Here is a 22567-nt window from a genome sequence, read left to right as displayed (position 1 = left end):
TCATTAAAAAAAGGGAAGCCCGCAGGGCTCGATTCTCTGCCTCATTTTATTTACCTATTTACACGTATAATCTCAGACAAATAATTCCCAACTTACTCCCAACTTTATGTCAATATAACATTCCTATTTGTTTCCACCACTCCTGCTGAGGCCTTTGAAAATATCAAATAGGCTTTCTTAATTTTGTTAATTACATTTCAAATTACAATTTAGGACTATTTTCCTTTTTTTCAGTACCTCCAAACAGGAACATTTGTTCCTTGAGAAATTTTTGCCCCAAAAATATTACCAAAATAGGTTTGTTATTTTCTTTCATCTTGAGCATTTTTACCACTGACAATGTACATTTAGTATATCTGGTCAGACGTTCGGGCAAAATTCCTTCCTCTTATCTAATTTTTTTCGTACTGAAGATGCAAGTCATCTTCCCCTTTGTAATAACTACAGTTTCGTGCCCCGAGTCTGAATTGAAATTCAAAAGGAACCTTTTCGGCTCTCCGGCACCGAATACACGGGATCATTTACAGACCAGTGCCCCCTTTTAAGCAGCCGGTGCATGACTAAAATTATCCAGGCTTCACCCAAATGGGCTCTGGTTTTCAAACCCAGTCTTGGAATAAGTGAGTGTGCACATTAAATGGTCTTTTACCAAGCAGCCCCAATGCTGCACGAGTGAAAGGGCAACACCCAATGCCCGATACTTGTATCCAGAATTGATATGAAGCTATAAAGGTGGAGCTGATTTTTGTCAAAGAAGTCGCATTGAACTCAAGTTAAATGTTGCTTTGGAGGATCCGTTCTTTTTCAACTCTAGCTCACCTTTATCGCAGTGATAATACTCCCTCTGCGTCAGTGCTGCGTGTCTATTTGTGTGCTACTGTCAAGCAGCGTGCTGTCCTACACAATGACCACTGACCACAGAGCCGAAGTACACCAACACACTTGTCATCCTTCAATCAAAAACCCTCGGTGTCTCTTCTCATCTGGCCGTCCCCGGTGAATTGGTGTGTACATCATCCTGTGGTTCCAGCAGCTATCTGCTCTCTCTCTCTCTGTTCTGGAAGTCTCTCCAGCGAGTGTCAACCTTCTTATGTGGCCTTGACAGCAACCAGATCGATACCACGGAGCCCTCGATGATCACCCTCTCGCTGCTGCAGCTGCCTCTGACACTGAATCAGCAGCTGGGCTGGAATCCGACCGGTATATACAGCCCGGGCGAGCCCACGCGGACGATGATTTTAACGTTACGAGCAAACGGACGAAAAAAACGACCTTCACATAGCGTCGATGAAAACATAATTCTGTGTCTGAATTTGAAAGAATGCTTGGATATAGATGAGATGTATAGGATGTTACAATGAATTCACCTCTTGATTCATTGTTGAATGTAGGCGGACATGTTTGTAGGTGGAGATGTTTTTGCCTTTTTTAATCACATTTTGTTTTATCCCTCAAAATAATGGCCTTAAATGATCAATGGGAGACCACAATGCCGCTGGCAGCGGACAGTAGGGGTTGGCGATATTTATTTGCTTCTTTTCTCCCCCGTCAGCAAAATAAAAGCCTATGTGTGTTATAACAAAGGTGTCATCGGTCGGAATTCATTTCACAGCCCGCAACAACACCGATAAATTACACGCTATATGATACGGACGAGAATTCTCGAAAAAAAGAGAAAGGAGTCCTGACTGACTGTTAAATCTCAGCAATAATGGGACAAATATTCCAATCCTTGCAATACTAAGGTTTGTGATGTAACCGTCTTGGTGAAAACACTTATTGTAAATCCATTCAAGATAGAATAACTTATGTGCAAAATATACCTTTAGTATTGCAGCGCAATTACCGATTGGGTGGTGTAATAAATTATGTAAATAGTTACATGTGCCACAGATGATTAATACCCCAGCAGCCTGTTTTTCGGATAATTACCACATGATTTTCTGAATTTTGAAGCCTTATAAAAATGTTACCACGACGGCGAGATTATTGTGCATTAGTGTGTGTGCAGTTGCTTTGTCTAATTCATCCAACAGTCCTTCAGATGTTGCTTCTCTTCCCTTCGGGACAACGCTACCCTCGTCTGTGAAAAATCACCAAAACTCGAGCGGCTGAAAAAAATCCCTTACTTAAAATGATTAATTGCTGTCTATCGCTTTATCGGTGTCTCCTAGTAGAAGCCAGTGAAGCTGCAGCAGATATTCCCAGAATACAGGCCAGCTCTTACCGACAACTCCCAGAGGCAGGAAGAAACTTAATGCATTTACACTTTAAGTGCTGTACTTGGACGCAATAATTCATAATAAGTACATCTATCATGAAAAAAAAGGAAAGTTTGAAACTTTTGAAATAATTCATTGTTATTATTTTCAAGCCGTGGGTTTTTGCAGCATAAATATTACATCAAGTGCGGGAATTTGATACCCGCTTCAAAGTTCAGCTTGAAAATGAGCCTGGATGAAGGATAACTTTATGGCTTATTATCTGGGGATATTTGTCTCGTTCTGTCTCTGAGAACTTTTCGATATTTTATTGTTTGTTTGTTTTTTCCTCGAAAAATAACCTGGTTTTCGAGATAAGACACGAGTCAAGGCGGCACTGTTAGTGCCTCCGCCTCACAGCGAGAAGGTCCCAGGTTTGATTGCGGCAGGGGGCATTTCTGTGTGGGGTCTCCTTGTTCTCCTAATGCCTGCGTGGGTTTCCTTCAGCTTTTCCGGTTTCCCACAGCCCATAAAAGTAGGTAAATTGAAGATTTTACATTCCACAGGCATGTGAATGAGGGAGTGAATGGTTGTATGACTATATGATCTGTGAATGTGAGGGCAAACGGTTGTATGTCTATGTACTGTATTGTGCAGATCATAAGGCGCACAGCATTATAAGGCGCAATATCAATGAACAGGTCTATTTTCATACATAACACGCACCGCGTTATAAGGCGCATGATAAAACAGACCTTTTATAAAACGAAACAAAATAGTCAGTTTAGTCAAACTTTATTCAAGTCGTTCTCGTTCAATAACCCAAATTTTGTCTTCTAACTGTGGCCATCTCGCTTTGTTCCATCGGAAACTCCGATTGGTCGTCTTTACTTGGCGTAGTTCATCTGCTTGCTTCCTCCACTTCCCTACCATTGATTCTTTCATGATGAATTCTTTTCTCTGTTCTCATGATCTACTGTGTGACTGATTGCCTTGAGTTTAAGATAAGATAAGATAAGATAAGATAAGATAAGATAAGATAAGATCAGATAAGATAAGAACAACTTTATTAATCCCAAAGGAAATTGTTGTGCCAGAGTTACAGAAAATATAACAGTAATAAATAATAAAAAGAAAAAGGCAGAATTAGAAATAAAAAATAAAATATAAACTATAAAGTGTCACAGTGAAACTATAAAGTGTATAAGTAAACAAGTGATAAAACTATAAGTGTCTTAGTAACAAATGAGGTAAGGAGTGCACAATAGTATGATAAAAGGAAAAATTGTAGTGTAGCTGTTATGAAATGAAATATTGCACAGTTCTGAATACTGCACAGTGAAATGAAATATTGCACAGTTTTTTTTTTTTGTTTTTGTTTTTTTTCTTTAGTTTTTTTTAGGTTTAAGTTCTGCTTCGTAAGCATGTCTCTTAACAGGTGCAGTTCTTGGGCGTCCTCATAAGCACAAATGTACAGTAATAATCGTTCGAACCACAGTACTACCCGCTATTACAAAAAGCAGCGGAGGTAAGCGTACTATGGCAGACAGCAGAAGTTAGTGTGAGGTTGGAACAACTTTGTATTCCAGCACTACATAATAAGTTATCTAATGTTGTCTGACGTCGCAACCCATATTCAACCAAGGACCGACCTTAATACAACGTCCCTTTGTCAGGTCCGACAATCAATCAAGCGGAGCAGCTTTGTCGCGTACCAAAGTCGCACTAAAACATTTTGACAGATTTTGAGCGCGGTATACCACATAAAATTGGGTCGAGGTCAGTAAGCACAAAAAGAATTCATACATAAGGCACACTGGATTATAAGGGGCATGGCCAATTTTTGAGAAAATGTAAGGAATTTAATACGCGTTATAGAGTGAAAAATCTGGTATGTGGCCCTGTGATTGGCTGATGACCGATTCATGGTGGACCTCGCCCACCTCACCCAATGACAGCTCGCATTGGTTCCATCCCTCAACTGCCCAGAACCGTGAGTGCAAGATAAGCGGTAAAACATGAATAAATTGCAGTAAAATCGCAAACACCAACGAGGTTGTGTTTGCATGTGTGTGTTTGTGCCGCCTTCGTGTTCCAGCTACTTCCAGGGCTTCTGAGTGTCACAGGATGCCGCTGCATTTCTGTGCCTGTACCTTTCAAGAAATGCTGTTTTAAAATGGCCCGGGCAGGGCTTCATTCGCTTCCGCGAGCCTGGAGGCTGAACATTAAAAAAAAAAAAAAAAAAAAGCGGAAAAGGAAAAAAAAAAAAAACGACACAACCATCAATACCGTTGCACTGCTTGACTTCCCGACGTCTCGGAGGAAAGCTCGGTGTCAGCCTGCCCCTGATCAGCAGCTCTGAGTGGGTCTGTGCTGAGGCAGAAGAGCGAGAGGGCGAAGCATAATGACCCGCAGGATTTTGTCGAGCACTACAACACACACTCGGCCCCGGGGAAGGCAGACCCACCGGGCCTCCCAATAATACAAGCCGGAGTCTTCAGAACCGCTTTCTCTCACTCGCCTTCCTTCCTTTTGACATTTGTGCTGTTTTGGCTGCGGATCTCTATCTCGTTCCCTCCATCCGTTCCCCTCTCTGGCTTTTCCGCCAAATTGAGTGAACGACTTTTGACGAGATTAAGTGTGTTTGCTCAACACCGCGCGCGCCGTAATTTTTCATCATTGTTCATCTTTTACCATCTCTTGTATTTTTTCAGGCAATTTAGCTGTAAACACAGTCATGCCTATGATATTACATGAGTAATGTTTTGCTGCACTGAAAGGTAAAGCCTGCCTACCGGCTGTCCAGGCGGCATGGTATCCTCTAATAATGGAGTGGCATTTGCAGGGGAATAGATATCCTCTAACAGCTCAATAGGAAGTGAAATACACACACGCACGCGCACGCACACGCGCACACACACAGTTTTAACAAGTATAGCCAACAGGATCAATCTGGAATGCGTCGGAGTGAGTCGGCAGTACCAAATGGCATCACTGTGGGGCTTCATGAGGAGACAAGGATGGAAAAGTAACCTTCCCTGCAAACAATGTCCAGCCTCAAAGAGCAGTAATTAATGCCTTTCTCGGATGTCCTGACATTTTCCGACTCCGTACGAATAACACACACATACGGACGCTGCTCACTGACGCGGGGAGAACCGTTGGTTTGAAAGGAGAAACTTCTAAAAAGACGTTCGCCCATGAATAAATGAAAGTCTTTCCTCCGGTCTGTTTTGAAAATAACATCCAAAACATCTGACCTACGTATACTGCTTCTTGCCGCACGGAACAACGCATATATATTTACTGTGAAACCATGCTAATTGGGTTTTCAATTCCAAAAAATTGAAGAATAATAATAATAATGGCGTCATGGCAGTGGTCATGGTCAAGACACACACCCGACTCATATAATTCGTGATGACACGTCCCGCTCGGCAATTTTACTGGCCGCAGTTGATCACGCCACATAGCTTGGCCTGTCTGTGCTGCAGGGATTTCGGTGGGCTCAGAAGTCAACCTGTGACTATCGTGATGGTACGTCGTGTGATTTCTTTCTGAATATCATATCTTTGCGAGCAATCCTTTTCAAGGACGCTGGATATAAAAAACAAAGAAAAGGAACAGACTTTGTTGCGAAAATGACACGAGAGTGGCACTTGCCAAGGTGAAGCCGCGCATTTCTTCACTGGTCTCTCAAAGGCAGCAGCAGAAGTCACACTGATTTGGATTAAGTATTCGATATTATGTTTTTGTTTTTATGTGTAAACCGTGTTTTGCTGGTTTTGCTCTTTGAAAACAGTGATGTTGATACACGGTTCATTTTGCGCACCAGTCAAACGTATATCTATGTCTTGAATTAGAAAAAAAATTGACATTTTTCCATATTTCACGAGGAAGGGTTTGGTGAATGTGCAAATGAAACTGGTGGGGTTCAGTACCTCCAACAAGGTTAAGAACCACTGATCTATATGATGTGTGAATGGTTGTTTGTATTTAAATGAATGAATGAATGAATGAATGAATGAATGAATGAAATTATTTGAGCGCATAGGGTGAGATTGTAGGACAGAGTGATTCCTTTCTCAGACGACAATCTTCCCAAGGGAGTTGATTTCAAACTTCTGGTTATGTGTGAAACAGGGTTTTTATTTAACATAATTAAATGTGTTTTCGTGTTTTTTGCAAATTGAACATATTTTGTCCGTTGACACTGTTTCGATCCGAATCCCTATTGGATCGTTTTGCCGATAGTTTTGCAGCGCTCCGCTCCTTAACTCACCGTCACGCCATAGAAGTTGGTCTCGTTCATGACGTCCAGCACCATCTTGCCCACCTCGCGGTCGTCCACGGTGAAGTTGTGGTAGGTGTTCTGCCGCTGTTTGACGCGGAGCAGGTCCATCACTCGGGTAAAAGTCTTGGCAATGACCCAGATCCCGTCGTAGGCGAAGCCGTGGAACTTGCTGGGCTCCACTCCTTTCTGTCGGAGCTCCCGGCTGTACTCCCGCTCATATTCCTTCGGTGTCTGAAGACGGAATGGCGTATTAACCTCTGATTGCTCGGATGAAAACTGTTTTAATTGGCGTCGACTGATCTAAAAACAAACGACTGTTTGGCACACAACATGACAGCAAGTGGGGGATTCAAAACCATGGTCTTTTTTTGGGACCAAGACCGTCGGATTACAAAACGTCTATCCAGAGATCTCTGAGATGTCTCCACACAATATCCTCAGCACAGAGATGGACTCAGCAGGGAGTTGGGACAAGGGGCTGCTGTCAAAAGGGTGTTTGCAGTTAAACGGCAGAAAATGAAAATTACAAAGACGCTCGACTTCAAAACAGTTCTTTGTTATTGCACAAAAAAAAGAAAAAAAAAAAAATCAGAAATGACTCGCATTTCACGTCCTGTCACTCCAGCAGTAATATGACAGAATAGCAGTCAGCATTTTGGTGCAACTTTATAAAGAGGTGAGCGGCTTTATAACCGATTGAAGTAACCATCGATTGATGAGGTTTATGAATATAATCGTCCGTAAACCCATCATATACGAGAAAATGAACCATCATACTTCATCTACAGTCTGCAAGAGGGTTGAAGTATGGAGATCTATTACTCCACAAATAGATCCTAGCACTTTTAAGGTACTTTGCCAATTGTGTTGATGTATGTTTTCATCGGAAATAAACACAAATATATTTCTATATATCACACGCTTTGATGCTAACACCAGTCAAATACTACTGCCTGAGGAATCTTCCCAACCCAAGCGAATCACGATATATCTATATATCTAGATGCTACTCATTCATCGACTGCGTCTCGCTCACCCTGCCCGAGATGCCCTTGATCTGCCGCGCACTGAGCGGCTCGAAGTCCACGCTGATGTATCCCTCCATGGCGGTCAGGAGCTTCTTGGTGGTACAGTTGGTGCTGTTGGCCTGTTCCCACCAGTTCCCTTGGTACCAGCCGGGAATGATCCACTGGTACTTGCTTCCGTACATGTTGAGGTTGTAAGCCTGGGAGCGGGACAGGAAACCAGGGCGAGTGTCAGGGACGAGGGTCCAGGAGAAGTCGGATACTGAGGTACAAACTCTTAGATTGAACGCGACTTACACAGCAGAAGACTTTGGAGGCCAAGTTCTCGTCAAACTGGCCAATGATGATCCTCACGTCGTTGTCCTGAGGGGAAAAGGGCAAACAATGAGAAATAATAGAGAATTCATTGTATCATTACACTGGATTGAAGCTTCCCATTCTGTTTTTACTTTGGTCAACAGTGCCTTCGGTCAATTAAAAGATTACTGTCCGAGGCATTCCCACTTTCTCAAATGTTATTAGTCCAAACACACGTGCAATTCTTCATCATTATGTCTTTGTGGGCAGTCCTGGAGGCCAAGTGTAACATATTGATCCATGAAAACCAATGGGTCCCAGCCAGAGCTGCTATTCTTGGCAGCCGGACCGAACGGTAACATTTATATGGAACTCGTCACACAAAGGCTGGTCTTTGACTCTTTGACTCCATGAATGATTCATGGCGGCCTGGTTGAAGGCTGCCGGGCCAACAGGCATGCCGGAGTGACTTGTTTTGATTGCTCTTTTATCTATGGTGTGTGTGTTTTGGTTGGGGTTCTGTGTGTCTGTTTATGTAGCAGGACGTTGCAAAAACACTCAAAAAGCAAACGTATTAAATGCGACAGGGATCCTGAAAATGTTTCAGCTCCTTGCTGCCGAAGTAAAGCTGTGAGGGACTCTGGACTCGCACTCTCCCCTGGGGGAGTTGACGGATGCAAGTGCTACTTCCAAGCGCACGCACGCACGCACACCCACACACACACACACACACCATAGCAGGCCAATACAAGATTTGCACCAATTGGATTCTTTCTCTGCTATAACTACTCCACAAATGAGCACTTTATAAAAATAACCCAATATCCTATTCAGACAACTAACAGAATAAAAACAAACAAACAAGAAAAACGTAAAGAAATGAATACATAAATAAATAAAAACAGTAATTATCATATTAAAGTTTTTTGCAAAATTTCTTACTTTTCTATTTTAGGTGATTTCTCACCAATGTATTATAGATCTTCATACATGTAATTCAATAACTTCTTGATTTTTCCATTTTTTTGGTTAAATATTGCTATTTTGGAGTAATTCGCCAAATTCTAACTTCCAAAGTAATTACGTCTAGACAATTCTTGAGACTTAGATAATTCGTCATTCAGAAAATCCATCTGTGGTTCGCAAATCCCAAGGGATTCCAACTCCCACTCTGGAAAACACACAGATGCGTGTTTGACACGGGACATGAGGTATGACTGAAGAGTCTGTTGTTTATCCCTGGAGTTACACAATCTTGTTTCACTTGTCAGAGTGGTATCAGAGTAATGCACGAATATCACAGGATTTACCTTCTGCACCAGCTAAGGAAGCTCAGCTTGCCTCAGGAGCTGCTGATTCCTCTAACCAGGACCTATATTCATTCAGAGCCAGGAGCCGACCAGTTAACACTACTGCGGATCCCTTACACCATGGACACACCCTTTCCCCTTCTGGAAGGAGGTGCAGACCACTGCACGCCAGCACTGCCAGACACAGGAGCAACTTCTACCCACTAGCCATCACTCTGCTACACACATAAATCCACACAACATTTGCATTTGCATAATCTTGTGCAGTTGTTTACCTTCATATCAGAATGAAATGTAACCTTCAACCGGAGCCAAATTCCTCGAATATGTGAATATACTCGATCAAATTAAGGCCGATCCCGATTCTACTGGGATTTTCCTCCACGGAGCAAATGTACCTGCAAAACTGAGCGCGTTTTTTGTTTCCGTCGCGTACGGAGCGCTACATCACCCGCTTCCGACTTTATCGACCGGTTGAAAAAACCCAGCGCTGCAGAAAGCTGCGCGACCAACCCTTTTGGTGCCGTTGCTGACATCAAGCGGGCGGTTTATTTATGTATTTCTGAAACATTACACTCCCTGACTTGAGTGTAATGAAACTGAAATAAACAGCTTCTATTAAGAAATGCATTAAATAGACAAACACACTTGCTATAATGTAAAAGACCCCAGTTCTGCTTTTATTCTGGATAATGAGAGAACCATTAGCAATGCACGCCATAAGCCCCCCTCCTCTTCAGGCCATCTGCACCATGTGACATGTAGCTACAGATCAGAGGGACAATCATTGTCATCTTCATTCCAAGTGCTTGAGGCGATTGGACACAAAGCCACTGAGCGGTGCAGACAATCATCACGCCACACTGTTCCCTCCAACCGCACCGGGTCCGTTGAATAGATTAGAACATGAAATATTGAAATTATATAGGTGCTTTAGAGAGATTCAGATTAAAGAGAAAAGTAACTTTGATTCAGTCGGACTGATGGGGTAGATTTATGGGAGATTTGATGAATGGCTGGTAAGAGCAGATCCGCAGCTGATTTAAAAAAAAAAAAATTGAAATGCAAATTAGCTGCCCGCCTTATCCGGCAGCCCCGTGATGAATTTCATCGATATGGAATCCAGCCGTCGGTCAAAGCATTGGGAGGGTTGAATCAGAACTCCCCTGGCGGTTTCTCCCCAGCAAAGGGTCCGGTGGGACGTCCAGGCGGCTCTTTGTGAGGAGCTCTGCAGGCCCTCCTTCAGGTGAAGGGCGCACAATGGCCAGCTGCTGACTCCTGCAACCTTTTGTTACAATGGCGAAAAAGAACACCAGCTTCTAGGAAGACTTTCTTTTTTAATCACACTTTTTCTGAAATGATAGTATTCTATATGATTATATGTATATGTATGCTATTATTATTATATGTAAATATATATGGCACACTGCCTACATAACTAATGTTATTTTAATCCACTTTTGTTTTAAACATCATTTTCAAATACATTTACTGTGTAAAAAAAATTAAAAATAGTTGAAATCAGGATTTACACTTGACCTCATTCATAATCAGGTTACCTATGAATGAAAATGACATGTGGGTATTTCAGCAGCACCTATAACTAAAGTAGATGAGCTGGCTTCAGCTCATGGGCTGCACATACACACTATCCTGTGTGTGTGTGTGTGTGTGTGTGGCGTAATTGCATGGTCAATGGCACAATGGGACACAATGGATGTGTGTCTGCAACAAGGACAGGTAACGACTGGGAACTAGCGATGCTGCGCTCTTGCTTGTGTGTGTAAATGCGTGTGTGTGAGTGCGTGCATGTGTGTGTGCGAGGAGCCAGTGGATTCTCAATAACACCACTCTTCCCCAGAGGAAAGGCACTTAACCCAAATGACTCCGGCGATGGCCGAAGACCACAGCCTCGGTACAAATTCCAGCCGGCCTCCCCGGCAACATCAAAACACAATGCGGTTTGAGGCAAGGGCACAAGCCAGCTTTGTTTGCGTGCGACAAATGGACCGGGGCACGATTGGGCCCTAAATTACCCTTCATACTCAAGCTTTTATATAACTATAACCATAATTGTTCTGGGAGAGGGCAGTATTAAGGGCAGATCCGGCTGCCTCATCCATGGCAGGCTTGTTTGGGACTTTATGACGATGATTTATGGCCGATAATGGTCCGAGTAATATTGTAACTCATAACCCCAATCAAGCACTATTAAGGCTCATGAGGCGCACACACAAGCACGCGCAGACAGTACAAATGACGGTCTTCAAACAAGCTTGCGGGCGTCATTTGTCGACGAGGCAATATGTTGCCGGGAGTCTCCCGGTGCTCCCCCACCCCGTCGTCTGTTGCCGATGATTGCGGCGCGGCGAGGGTGCAGATGTGATCATGTGCGAACGCTTGCAGGATGCGTTCGAGTGTCTGTTCAACTACTAATTGATCCTATGTGGGTATTAAATGTTATATAAACATTATGGCTGCAAAGCAGTTACATTTGATGGAGAAAAAAAGAAACAGAAATACAGGCAAAGAAGGAACTAAATAGGGGAAACCAAAATAGAATGAGAATGACTTGAAGTCTTTGACCTACAAAAAAACTGCATGGACAGAATATTCAAAGTTGTGCACAGAGAGAGCTTTGTTTGTGTGTGTGTGTGTGTGTGTGTCAACAGCCTGGCACTCTCAGTGCACCTCTAAATCTGTTCAACAAGCATATATAAACTTCAAAAGAGAGCAAGAGAGCGCTGTCCCTCAGCCCTCAGCTCCAGACCCGACAATACAGGGGAAACCTCATTCTGTGCCGCTATATTGCACTTTTCCACAGACACATAATTTTGTAATATATATAATTACTGTCATCTGCATTTCATGAAGTAAACACAAGGGTTATTGTAATTGCCAATGTCTTTTAATATTGGTATCCACAATGAATACAAACATACCTGATACATGAACAGCAGTTTTATTTGCAAAATTGTAATTTTAACAAGCACACATGCACATAATGACCAGTGCATTCTGAGCTCTCTGCATAAGATATTAAATCCTGTTTGTTATGTTTGAATACAAGCGAGGAAACCTTATGGTGTTTGTTTGAATAGAGTCGTCGGTCTATAGTGTGCTTGGAGATAATGTTACGGTCATTGGAAGACAAATGTGGTGTCAGTGCACGTTTTTCCCATGTTGCTCCCTCGGCTCGTCCGGTAACCGGCCGGAGATTAGGCAGAACAAGCGACAAGGAAAATAACAAAACAAAAGGCGAGAAACAAGTGTAGGCAGAATTCCATGTCTGTCTGCCTTTAAATATTCCAGCAGGAATGTCACGGATGTGAAAGCTCTATTTGTGGATCGCGCAGTGACGCAATGGCTCCCCTTATCTCCCACCACATCCCACACACACACACACACACACACACACACACACACACACACAGAAACTCTCACGTGCACAATCACACAGACGAACCATAAAAAGATCAGTCTTTGCTGCAAAAATCTGTGACACCCTCCACCTAATCATATTATGTGTTGGACAGACAGAGAACTGCAGTTGCAGGATGAGCGGGAAATAGACCTTCCGGGTGTCAGCGGCCCCCCGCCTGCCCCATCCGGATGTTCTGGAAAGCTCTCAAGACGATGCTGTGATTTGAATATTTAGAGCTCATGGAGGAAGGATGGTAAGATATCAGCCCTGAGCGTGATTGCGCTCTTTAAAAGATAAATTCAAAATTCAAATTGTCTACAGTTGTCTGGCCTCATCGCTATTAATCCCTAGGTAGTGATGCACAGTGAAAGATTTGACTATGAAGTAGCACGCGCGTCTCACACAAATATAGGAACTTTCAAGCGAATGAGCAGTGGGCTAAACTGTGATTTCGATTTTACTCTGATGCATTTAGAATTGGAATATTGCTGCCCTATTTTCAACTCTGCGCATCAAACAAGCATCTCCGGCTTGATGTCAACTCCAATCTCTGCACTTCCAAGACACCCCCCGTCCATAAACAACAGAGTAGATAATTTGCAGATGATTCCCCAAAATGACATAAAACAGCATTTTTGACACCATCCGGAGTTGTGCTTCCTGATGTGGTTGTGTAAGGTTCTCTAAAATTAAACATGAAGAGAACTCTCAGAAAATACAGCTCGGGTTTGACGGTAATGATAGAAATTCCGACTAAAAATGAGCTGCAGTCTTGTTCCGTGTTTTCGACTTATGTTCAAACTTTCTCTGCCAATGGCAGGACTTACTGGTATTTCAGTATTTTTGTCACGTTTTTGTGACGGTCTGCAAGAAGTAGCTTGCAAGAGGCTAGAAGAAATGTGTCCACAGAGAAAGTTAGAGAAACCAATCAGCTGCAAGCAGAGGAAGATCATTGGCTGTTGGAAAAACAGAAGAGGGGCTAGTTTTAGAAACAGGTAGTTTATGTGGAGACAAAGCAAACCATAAGTGAAAACAATCCAGCCCAAATCCTTAGAGAACACCATCATATCCGGACCCCAACATCAACCCTAATCCCAACCTTGAGTCAACACCGTCAAACCCTAACTGTAGCCTAAACCCTGAAGTGAAAAGTGCCTTGTCCTAATTTTAACACTAACCCCAAAACTAACCCTAAGCAAACACCAAGTGGACACCATCTTTTTCCCCGGCCCGAAACACTAAGCCTAAACCTAACCCGAAAGTATCGCGCCAAACGGTAACCCGAGCCCAAGTTTAGACAAAGCCGTGACCAAGACCAGGACGAGTCGAGTCCAGGAAGAGAACACGGAAAAGCAGAGACAAGGTCAAGAACGGGCCACCCCTAGCCCTTCAGATTGCCAGATTCGACTACTTGAAGTGGAGTGGAATGGAGTGGGGTGGCGGGCGGCGATGGCTACAAACACTATTTTCTTTCAGTTATGAGTTCTTTGATTGGTTACGGTTGAGGCAAGAGGTTTTACATCTAGTCACGGCAATGATGTCAAATGGATCAGACAAAACCCCTTGAAATGTAATCATGTTTGGAGTCGTGTCGACCGCTCTTGACAGAAAATCTTGGGTTCCTTTATCCAACAGTAAAAATGGCATCAATCCAGAGTTGCAAATCAGTCCTCCGAACCGAGACTCGATTACAACACAGCTCGTGCGAGTGTGACGGCGAACCCAAGGGCACTCCGTCCTCTCCAAAAGACAGAAGCCAAATCTTAACTCTCGGGTCAAGAGACTTTTAACATTAACAAAAACAGTTAAATGTTAAATGGCACTAAGAAAACTCCATACGTGTGGCTTTCAACAGGAATTGAACGCTCGTCATCTACTGCCGACGCTTTCCCCGCCCACAATACGTGAACTTTTTTGATATGTTTAAACTACTTTTCATTAAATCATATCTATGGTCACTTAGGTCGGGTGATGCAACAATCAGTCAAACATAAATAGCTATCCTGGTCACTGGCATTTATCAGGCAATGGTTTGAATGTGATGGTTCAAATCCAATATAGATGTAATTTTTCAAATTCTCCTCATATAGTGATTAAACTCGCCACCCAATCTCATCCTCAGCAAATTTTCCTGCTGCACACTCTTTTGTATTTCTGAAACACTTTGCATATCCAGCCGGAAAATGAGGTCAAATGCATCTCCCGTTGCCTCCGGGGGTAGTTTAGATAATTTAGCCATTACATGTGACAGTTAACACTTCAATTTCACGCGTGTTTGCTTTATCCAAGCAAAATCTGATCAGCTGTGCATTCGTGAATCCGTGACAGGAAAGGGGGGGGGGGAGGAAAGACTGTATATGGCCATCAAAAATCTTCAATTTCAAGCCGGTCATTCAAGGTCACTGTACGGCTCTATTATAATGATTAGCGCTCCCTAGGTGTCATTATGAAGTGCTTTCCTCTGCAGAGTCAAAGTGCTCGAAATCACTGAGTGAATTATTCATTGCCCTGAATTTAATTTCGATGGAATCAACTGTGAGACCATTCAAAAAACTGAAAACCTGAGGAAAAAGGTCCAGGGGGAAAAAAAAAAAAGAAGTGCTCAGAAGACTCGGTCTCCCAGAAACACAGAGGGTTAATCAACCCATTGCACTTGATTGTGCGGTATCACACAGAGCATGTAGTTAGCGCAGAGATGCTAATTGAAAGAGGATGAAAGGAGCAGCCGCATCTTCCTGCACAGAAGAGTCCATCAGCATGACGTCAAATCAGCATATCAGTGGACGAATGGAATGGCCAATCAGAATAACAGGAACGGGTGACAGCTGTGCGTAACATGAATGCAAATTGCAATATTTTTAATACTATCAACTGCAGAAAATCCTTGTCACGAATGCACAATTTTCAATAATAATAATTGCAAGGGAATTCAATAAAAATTTGTCATAGCTGTTTTACAGATGATTAATTCTTACATTCTCTGTAGCACTTATGTATTCAGAGTCACAGGGAGGGGGCGGAGCCTATCCCAGCTGTCATTGGGCAAGAGGTGGGGGTTCACCCTGGACTGGTCGCCAGTCCACCACAGGGCCACCGAGTCACACAACCATTCATCCTCTCATTCAAATGTCACATAGAGACAAACAACATTCACAATCTCATTCACAAGTCATATAGACCAGTAGTCCCCAACCTCCGGGCCGCGGGCCGGTACCGGTCCATGGATCAATTGGTACCGGGCTGCCCAAGAAAGAATTAATTATTTCCGTTGTATTTATAATCTGTGTCTGAACAATCTTTATGTGGAAAAATTACCAGATTCTCAAGCTTATATCTCGGTCACTTGAATGGCGAAAATCTAACCCGCAAGCTAGCAAAATCAGTAAAAACCAGACGTCTTTGGAAAGTTTCCTTTTAAAGGGGAAAAGGCCCAGAGAAGAGACAGAAGAAGAGCCCACAACTTCCAAGAAAAAGAAAGCTTTTAACACACAATTCCAGGAGATCTACTTAAAATATGGCTTTATCGCATACGAGTACACAGAGGATTCACATTTACTGTTATATTTGCAATATAAACTATCTACTTGTACCATCCCGGTCCACGGTAAAATTGTCGAGCGTTGACCAGTCCAAGGCAATAAAAATGTTGGGGACCACCAATATAGACTACCATACTACCATTTACTCACTCATCATGTAGAGAAATACAAACATTCACTCCCATTCACTCCCATTCACATTCACTGGGAAATTTACGTTCTCCATTGAAGGAATTAAACCAGAAACTGTGAAGTGGAAGCGCTGACCACTGTGGCACCCTCTATATGTCTACTACTGCTCGGTGAACGATGACGAGCTTCCTTTAATTACGAAAACAGCTATTTTACTATATTTGACGGCAAGTTCCATTCATGCTTTGCTAATAAAGTATCACAAAACACCAGACTGTTTCATCCAGTGTGCAGAATGACTCAAACTGACTTAGTCAATTCAGTTAATCTGCCTAATTTAAGATTTATTATGCGTAAATATGCTAAAGATCTCGTACCTTCAATTTTTTGACGTTGACGCAGGGGTCGTTGGAGAAGCTCTCGGTGTCTGCGATCTGGATATCGGCCTTCTCCAGCTCGTTGGTCAGGTCGTTCCTCACCTGAGAACGAGGGAGGGAGCGGGGAAAAGAGGAAACAGGTAAACAGAAGTGGTGATTCACATTTAGAGCTTTGAAGGCTTTATGGCAAATTGATGCCATGATTGGGATCTTGTTCATTTTTTTCGTGTTGCTGAAATAAATGTCCCCAAATACTATTACAAAGAATCCTCAGAAATAGATTTTTACAGAATGCGGCTCCATTTATTGAGAACTCCAAACATGAATGAGCATTAATTAGAATTCAGTGAGCACCTTTTGTCGACATTACAAGCTGAAATGAAATGTTTGCAGATGTTGCGTGGAGGCAAGTAAACCGGAACCAAAAATGAATTTGCCTCCTAAAGACTGACAGCGGTGCGGTGGAGCGGACAGAGTTTCGTAACGTGGCCCGCCGCGGGAGGAGCGAGCCTGACCCGTGACTCAGTGCCGTTCCTGGTGAAAGTGCCAGGCCTGGGCAGCCCTCGTTGGCAAAGCACGGCGGGCCGGCGGGGCTGAATCAGGGAGGTCAGGTAGATGGACGCCGTTTTGGACGCCGCTTTGGACGCCGTGAAGTGAATCTTTGATGTCACCATTTCTATTTCAAGCTACTAAAGGTCCCCTGTTCTAAATCCAACCCCTACTGAACTGAAAAAGTCTTCATTCTAACTTTGCAGATTGAAACTCTTCATCTTTTTCTTTAAATCCTTTTATTTTAAGTTTTCCATTCAACCTCTATGTTGAAAAGAATTTCCTCGTATAGCTTAGATCCTAGGCGTCAAACTCTGACCTGCGGGCCAAATTTGCCCCAGACTTTAATTATATTTGGCCCGCAAAGTCATACCAAGGCCTATTAGAGCTGGCCTGCCGGTATAGTCTTGAGTGCATGTACCGCTAATTCTACAAATCCCTGAATTTTCTGCAGGTGTTTTGGCACAAAAATCACAACGGGACCCATAAACACCCTCTCCTCTGTGTACAGTAGTCATAGTGACCTTATGCTAATACTGGCATCCTGCTTCTTAGGCAGAAAACAGGATTTTGCATGTGTGCAATATTAAGTTATATATTGCATAGTATTAAGCTTTGCTTCTTCCATATTTATCTTTTAAGCAAAACTTCTTTGGGTCCATATGAAAAGGTTCATTGTTATATCTGGAGGAAGATTTTTTTTTCAATAGATATCAATGTTGGCCCGCGACTTTGTCCCAGTTTTGAATTTTGGCCCACTGTGTATTTGAGTTTGACACCCCTGGTTTAGATTATGGACTCCACTGATGTAGTTCCTTCATACACTGTGGTTTCAAAGTGCTTCACACATTATCATATTCACCCATTCACACACTGCTGCAGCAAAGCTGCCGTGCAAAGCCCTGACACGGAACATTCGGAAGAAACCTGGAGCTCAGCGTGTTGCCCGAGGACACTTCGGCACGTCTGCAGGACGACACCCGAAATTGAATCGCCAAACTTTCGATTGGAATGACGCATGGTCTGAGTCCCCGCCAAGAAAGAAAGAAAGAAAGAAAGAAAGAAAGAAAGAAAGAAAGAAAGAAAGAAAGATAGATAGATAGATAGATAGATAGATAGATAGATAGATAGATAGATAGATAGATAGATAGATAGATAGATAGATAGATAGATAGATAGATAGATAGATAGATAGATAGATAGATAGATAGATAGATAGATAGATAGATAGATAGATAGATAGATAGATAGATAGATAGATAGATAGATAGATAGATAGATAGATAGATAGATAGATAGATGAATTGAGCACCTATCCACTTATGACCGAGGTCAAGGTATTTACAAAGTACATGTAACGTGTCTTTGTTTATGAGGATAAGGATATTCCCCGTCTGAAACCACCGACATGCAGCACATCGGACAAATCACAAACCGCTCGAGACGACAGGACCACGATGGCCATCGTCATCTTTCAGGATACGTGTAATGAACTCTTCTAAAAATAAGCATCACCGTATTCAACGGGAATTTGTCACCAGGGACATGCATAGACCTAGTTATCCAAAACCAGACGAAAAAAAAAAACAAAAACAAAACAAAAAAAGGAAAGAAGGTATGTGGATTATTGTAATGTGTCTGGAGGCGTAATGTGCCTACCTTGATACCTTGATTCAGAGGGATGGCGGGTAATGGGTTCACAAGACACTGAGAATAGAGCAGGTGCTCCACTGCGATGAAGAGTTTGATGTGATTTTATCATGCTCACTCTCTTTCTCTCTCCACACACACACACACACACACACACACAAACACACACACACACACACACACACACACACACACACACACACACCTACTGTGACTCATCCCTGTTCTGTTGCTTCAAGTTCAGAGAAGACAATTTTCATAGCAGTTATTTTCAACTTGTCACAGCGGGAAAAATATAGGCTGAGCTAAGAAGGAGACAGAAAAAATAAAATAATAATAATTTAGAAAGCAACGATTTAGCCTCAGTAGGATTCTGGCCGCTGCCGTAAGATGCCGTCGGCATCCTTATTTAGTCAATATGTCTCCCACCGGTTAGAGGATCATCTCGCAGGACTGTTTTGGTGATGAGGGTCAGAGCTACTGTCTCTGAATCTGCCTTTCATAAATGTCCCGTTACTGCGGCTGGCTGCTACAACCTCCTCACACCAACCCACTTCCACCCGAGAGGACAGCATTAGGGGGCACGGTGTGTGTGTGTGTGTGTGTGTGTTTGTATATGTGTGTGCTCCCAGTGACATATTGCTTGTTTCTTTTGTATCCATTTTCGTTCTCTAACGCAGCTTCAAATACACATCAGTGACTGACCCGGTAATAAGTCCTTCGATTATCATATAAACGATGCTCACTCGCTCTGAAAACGTTCCAGTTATGGAAATTCGTGAAAGGGAGGGAATGGGATCTTTTCATATCAGTGATCAGAAACCGCAGAAACGTCGACCTCAGAGCTTTGGTGATAACGAGACGGCGTCGCCGGTTGAAGATACGAGCTCCTAATTTCTCGCAAGTATTTGTTAGGGGGAAAAAAAGGCGTCGCCATACGGACAGGGTTGTTATCTTGGGCTTCGTTTGTACTTGCGATGTCACCTTCCACACGCATGAAGCTTGAAATCCAATTACCTCAGTTCTTCCAGGAACGGGACGGCTGTGTGAACGCGCTTGATTTCAGGTTGTCAACAGCCTTCCATAGTCGCAACAAAAAAAAAAAAGTTACAGCAACGTCAGAAAGAAGGGCGCAGCACTTAGTGCGAGTGCACGGTGACAGGGGTAAACGCTGGCAAGCTAAATCCAGGTTCCAACACAAGAGAACTGGGGGGGAACTTTTTAAAAGGCGTCGCAGAACATGACAGTTACATTTCAAGCCCGAAGAACTCTGTTGTTGCTTCCTGCCATTTAATTACGCCGGAATTCATGGATGTCTTCAACCTTGAACCTTCGACCCCCTGTTTTACCAAATACCTTTTTTTCCCCTTAAAGCTGAACAAATATCACTTGGTCTTGCAAAAACACGTCATCTAAACTACCTTCCCAGCTCTTTGGAGACCACGGCGGGGGCTGAGAGGGAATCGATAGGAATCCCCTTTGGCTCTCGAGGAACAACTGCTGCCGAGGCCGGGACAAGGCACCGGACAAGGTTCTGCGATGCCGAACTAAAAACGTCGGGGGGGATCGCTGCCATGCCTTGTGTGTAAAAGGGTGTGACAATTGCAGCCAGATGTGGAGTTTCGCCCAGAAACGCATGCAAACACTGTAATATTGAGCCCCTCATCCTAAGTAGTTCACGCAGAACGTGAAATCCCCTGGTCGTATTGTTGTTTCCCACTGCAATGAGAAAAGGGATGAGTGCTGGACTGAGTGTGACTGGGGTGGGTGTGTGTGTGTTTTTGTGTGTGTGTGTGTGTGTGTGTGTGCAGGGAGGACGGGTGGTGATGGTGGTGTTAGCTTTCCTGAGTAACAAATCCATCACCCATTGTCTGAGGCAGCCAGGGGAATCCCCAGGCAGAAAACACCAATGGAAAATAATCCAATTGCAGTACAGCACACGCATGCACGCGCACACACACACACACACACACACACGTTCTGACTTACCCACTGTTAACCATAACCATTGATTAAAACGAAAGCCAACATGCAGTTGGTTTAGTGCAAACTCATCAGTATTAAAATGACGCCGCCGCACTGAGTCGTGACCAGCCCTCCTGTAATTATCCGGTCACCGATCAAAAGAGGACACGTTCCAACAAAATGTCTAGTTAACTATATTAAAAAAAAGTTTATATTGCTCTGTACTGCAAAATTTGGTTGTTTCCCAGTCCCTCTGCAGCAGCGAGGCCCTGAGAGCAAAATATAATGGGGCTTTGTTATACAGCCTATACAGACTTGCATTTTGAATTACTTTTCCAATTAATGAAGCCAAATAAATATTATGTTTCTCAATTCATACTGTTTATTCTGCACTCAGGATGACACTGGATGGTCACCAGTCGATCACAGGGCCTCCTATAGAAACATCCAACCATTCATTCTTTTGTTCATCTGGGCAATATCTGGGAAATGCAGGGTTTCCAATGATTCTGTCTTATGCGTGTTTTGAGGAAAGCCATGCAAACGCAGCAGGAAGTGGCGACTCCGGAGGGAACCGGGCATCCTTTTGCTGTGAGGCAGAAGCCGCCAACCCCCTCTCTTCCCGCTTGACAACTGGTCTAATAACAAAGAGCGAAGTCACCAGCTGCATGCGTGGAGTCAAAACGCTGCTCAAGCTCGGTTTTAAGGAGCCTGTTATTATTATTTGGAAGTGGATTTCACCAGTGGCACACAGCGAAGGACAGGGGGGCTCTGCTCACACTCCTCCTCACCCTCTTTGCTTACAGTCAGCAGCTGAGGTGGGAGGAAATGCAATAAGGGGGCACCTGGGTTTGACTGAGAAAAAAAGATGTTTGGGTGTTTACCGGCGTCCACTCCCCCCCCCCCCCCCTTGACATGAGGCAGTTGCGGAGAAAGGCAAGCGTTCGCCACTCCCGCCCGTCGCTGGACGATTATACGTGCTTTCACAGAGCGTGAGTTCCTCCGAGCCTCCGTTTTTCCAGCTGAGCTCAAGCCACATGGAAAAGAATTACCACATAAACATGAATCCAAACTCCGTAGCGACTTAGAGGTTTTCTGACGTCAGATCGTTCACACGTCGTTTCCAGGACCGTTCCTGCATAAGGCCCTCATGCGGTTGCGAGTGGCCGGGCGTAACACCCGAACGCTCGTTTATAAGTGTCAGCATTGCGAGGTGCTTTTTTTTATCAGTCCATCTGGCCGTCTGAGACACGTGCACGCACACCTACACCCTTGCGTTTGAAATGCCAGTTGTGCGCGCTCCAACAGCTTTGTCTCGGGTACTTCACATGAAGTTAAAGAGTCGAGAAACAAAAACACGACGGTTAACATTCGACTGGAAGTTGGGCTGGAAGAGGACGCTGGAAAGGGAAGTGAGCGGTAAACACGGCGTAAGTGCGCACGTGTGGTCCGAGGGTTTCTGCAGAGGACAGGTTCTTAATCCTCCTCTCGCCCGGGTCTGCTGTCCCACTGTGGTGCTCCTGGGTGAGCCCTGTCTGTCTGGCAATAATGTTGATTGCTGTCGGAGTGTGCGTGTGTGTGTGTGTGTGTGTGTGTGTGTGTGTGTGTGTGTGTGTGGTGGAGAGACACCTTCAAAACCTGGCCTCTGCTCATTCTCATCACGACAATTAACCGCAGATTAAGGGAACATCAGCGTCCATCAATAAAAATGATGTGTGTGTTTTTTAACCGGCATTATAAATAGAGGTGACGAGCTGTCTTCAGCTTATAGGTGACAGTCATAGGGGGACACTATACCGTGTGT

The 22567-nt window shown here is 43.6% G+C and overlaps 1 protein-coding gene across 1 annotated transcript in view; it reads right to left on the bottom strand.

Moving 5' to 3' along the window:
• gabbr2 (gamma-aminobutyric acid (GABA) B receptor, 2) overlaps window positions 1–22567 on the bottom strand; it is a 203711-nt gene that overhangs the window by 69767 nt on the left and 111377 nt on the right. Inside the window, exons 4-7 of the mRNA XM_086177580.1 lie at window positions 16600–16701; window positions 7818–7883; window positions 7532–7720; window positions 6484–6726 (exon numbers count right to left, since the gene is read on the bottom strand). Coding sequence (XP_086033706.1) covers window positions 6484–6726; window positions 7532–7720; window positions 7818–7883; window positions 16600–16701 — 600 coding nt within the window. The remainder of the gene's footprint in view (window positions 1–6483; window positions 6727–7531; window positions 7721–7817; window positions 7884–16599; window positions 16702–22567) is intronic.

Source organism: Fistularia commersonii, chromosome 30 (assembly GCF_037954325.1).
Source record: "Fistularia commersonii isolate RoL2024-O1a breed Wild chromosome 30, RoL_Fcom_v1.0, whole genome shotgun sequence".
Lineage (NCBI taxonomy): Eukaryota > Metazoa > Chordata > Actinopteri > Syngnathiformes > Fistulariidae > Fistularia > Fistularia commersonii.
This window is presented reverse-complemented; position numbering and strand designations above follow the sequence as displayed.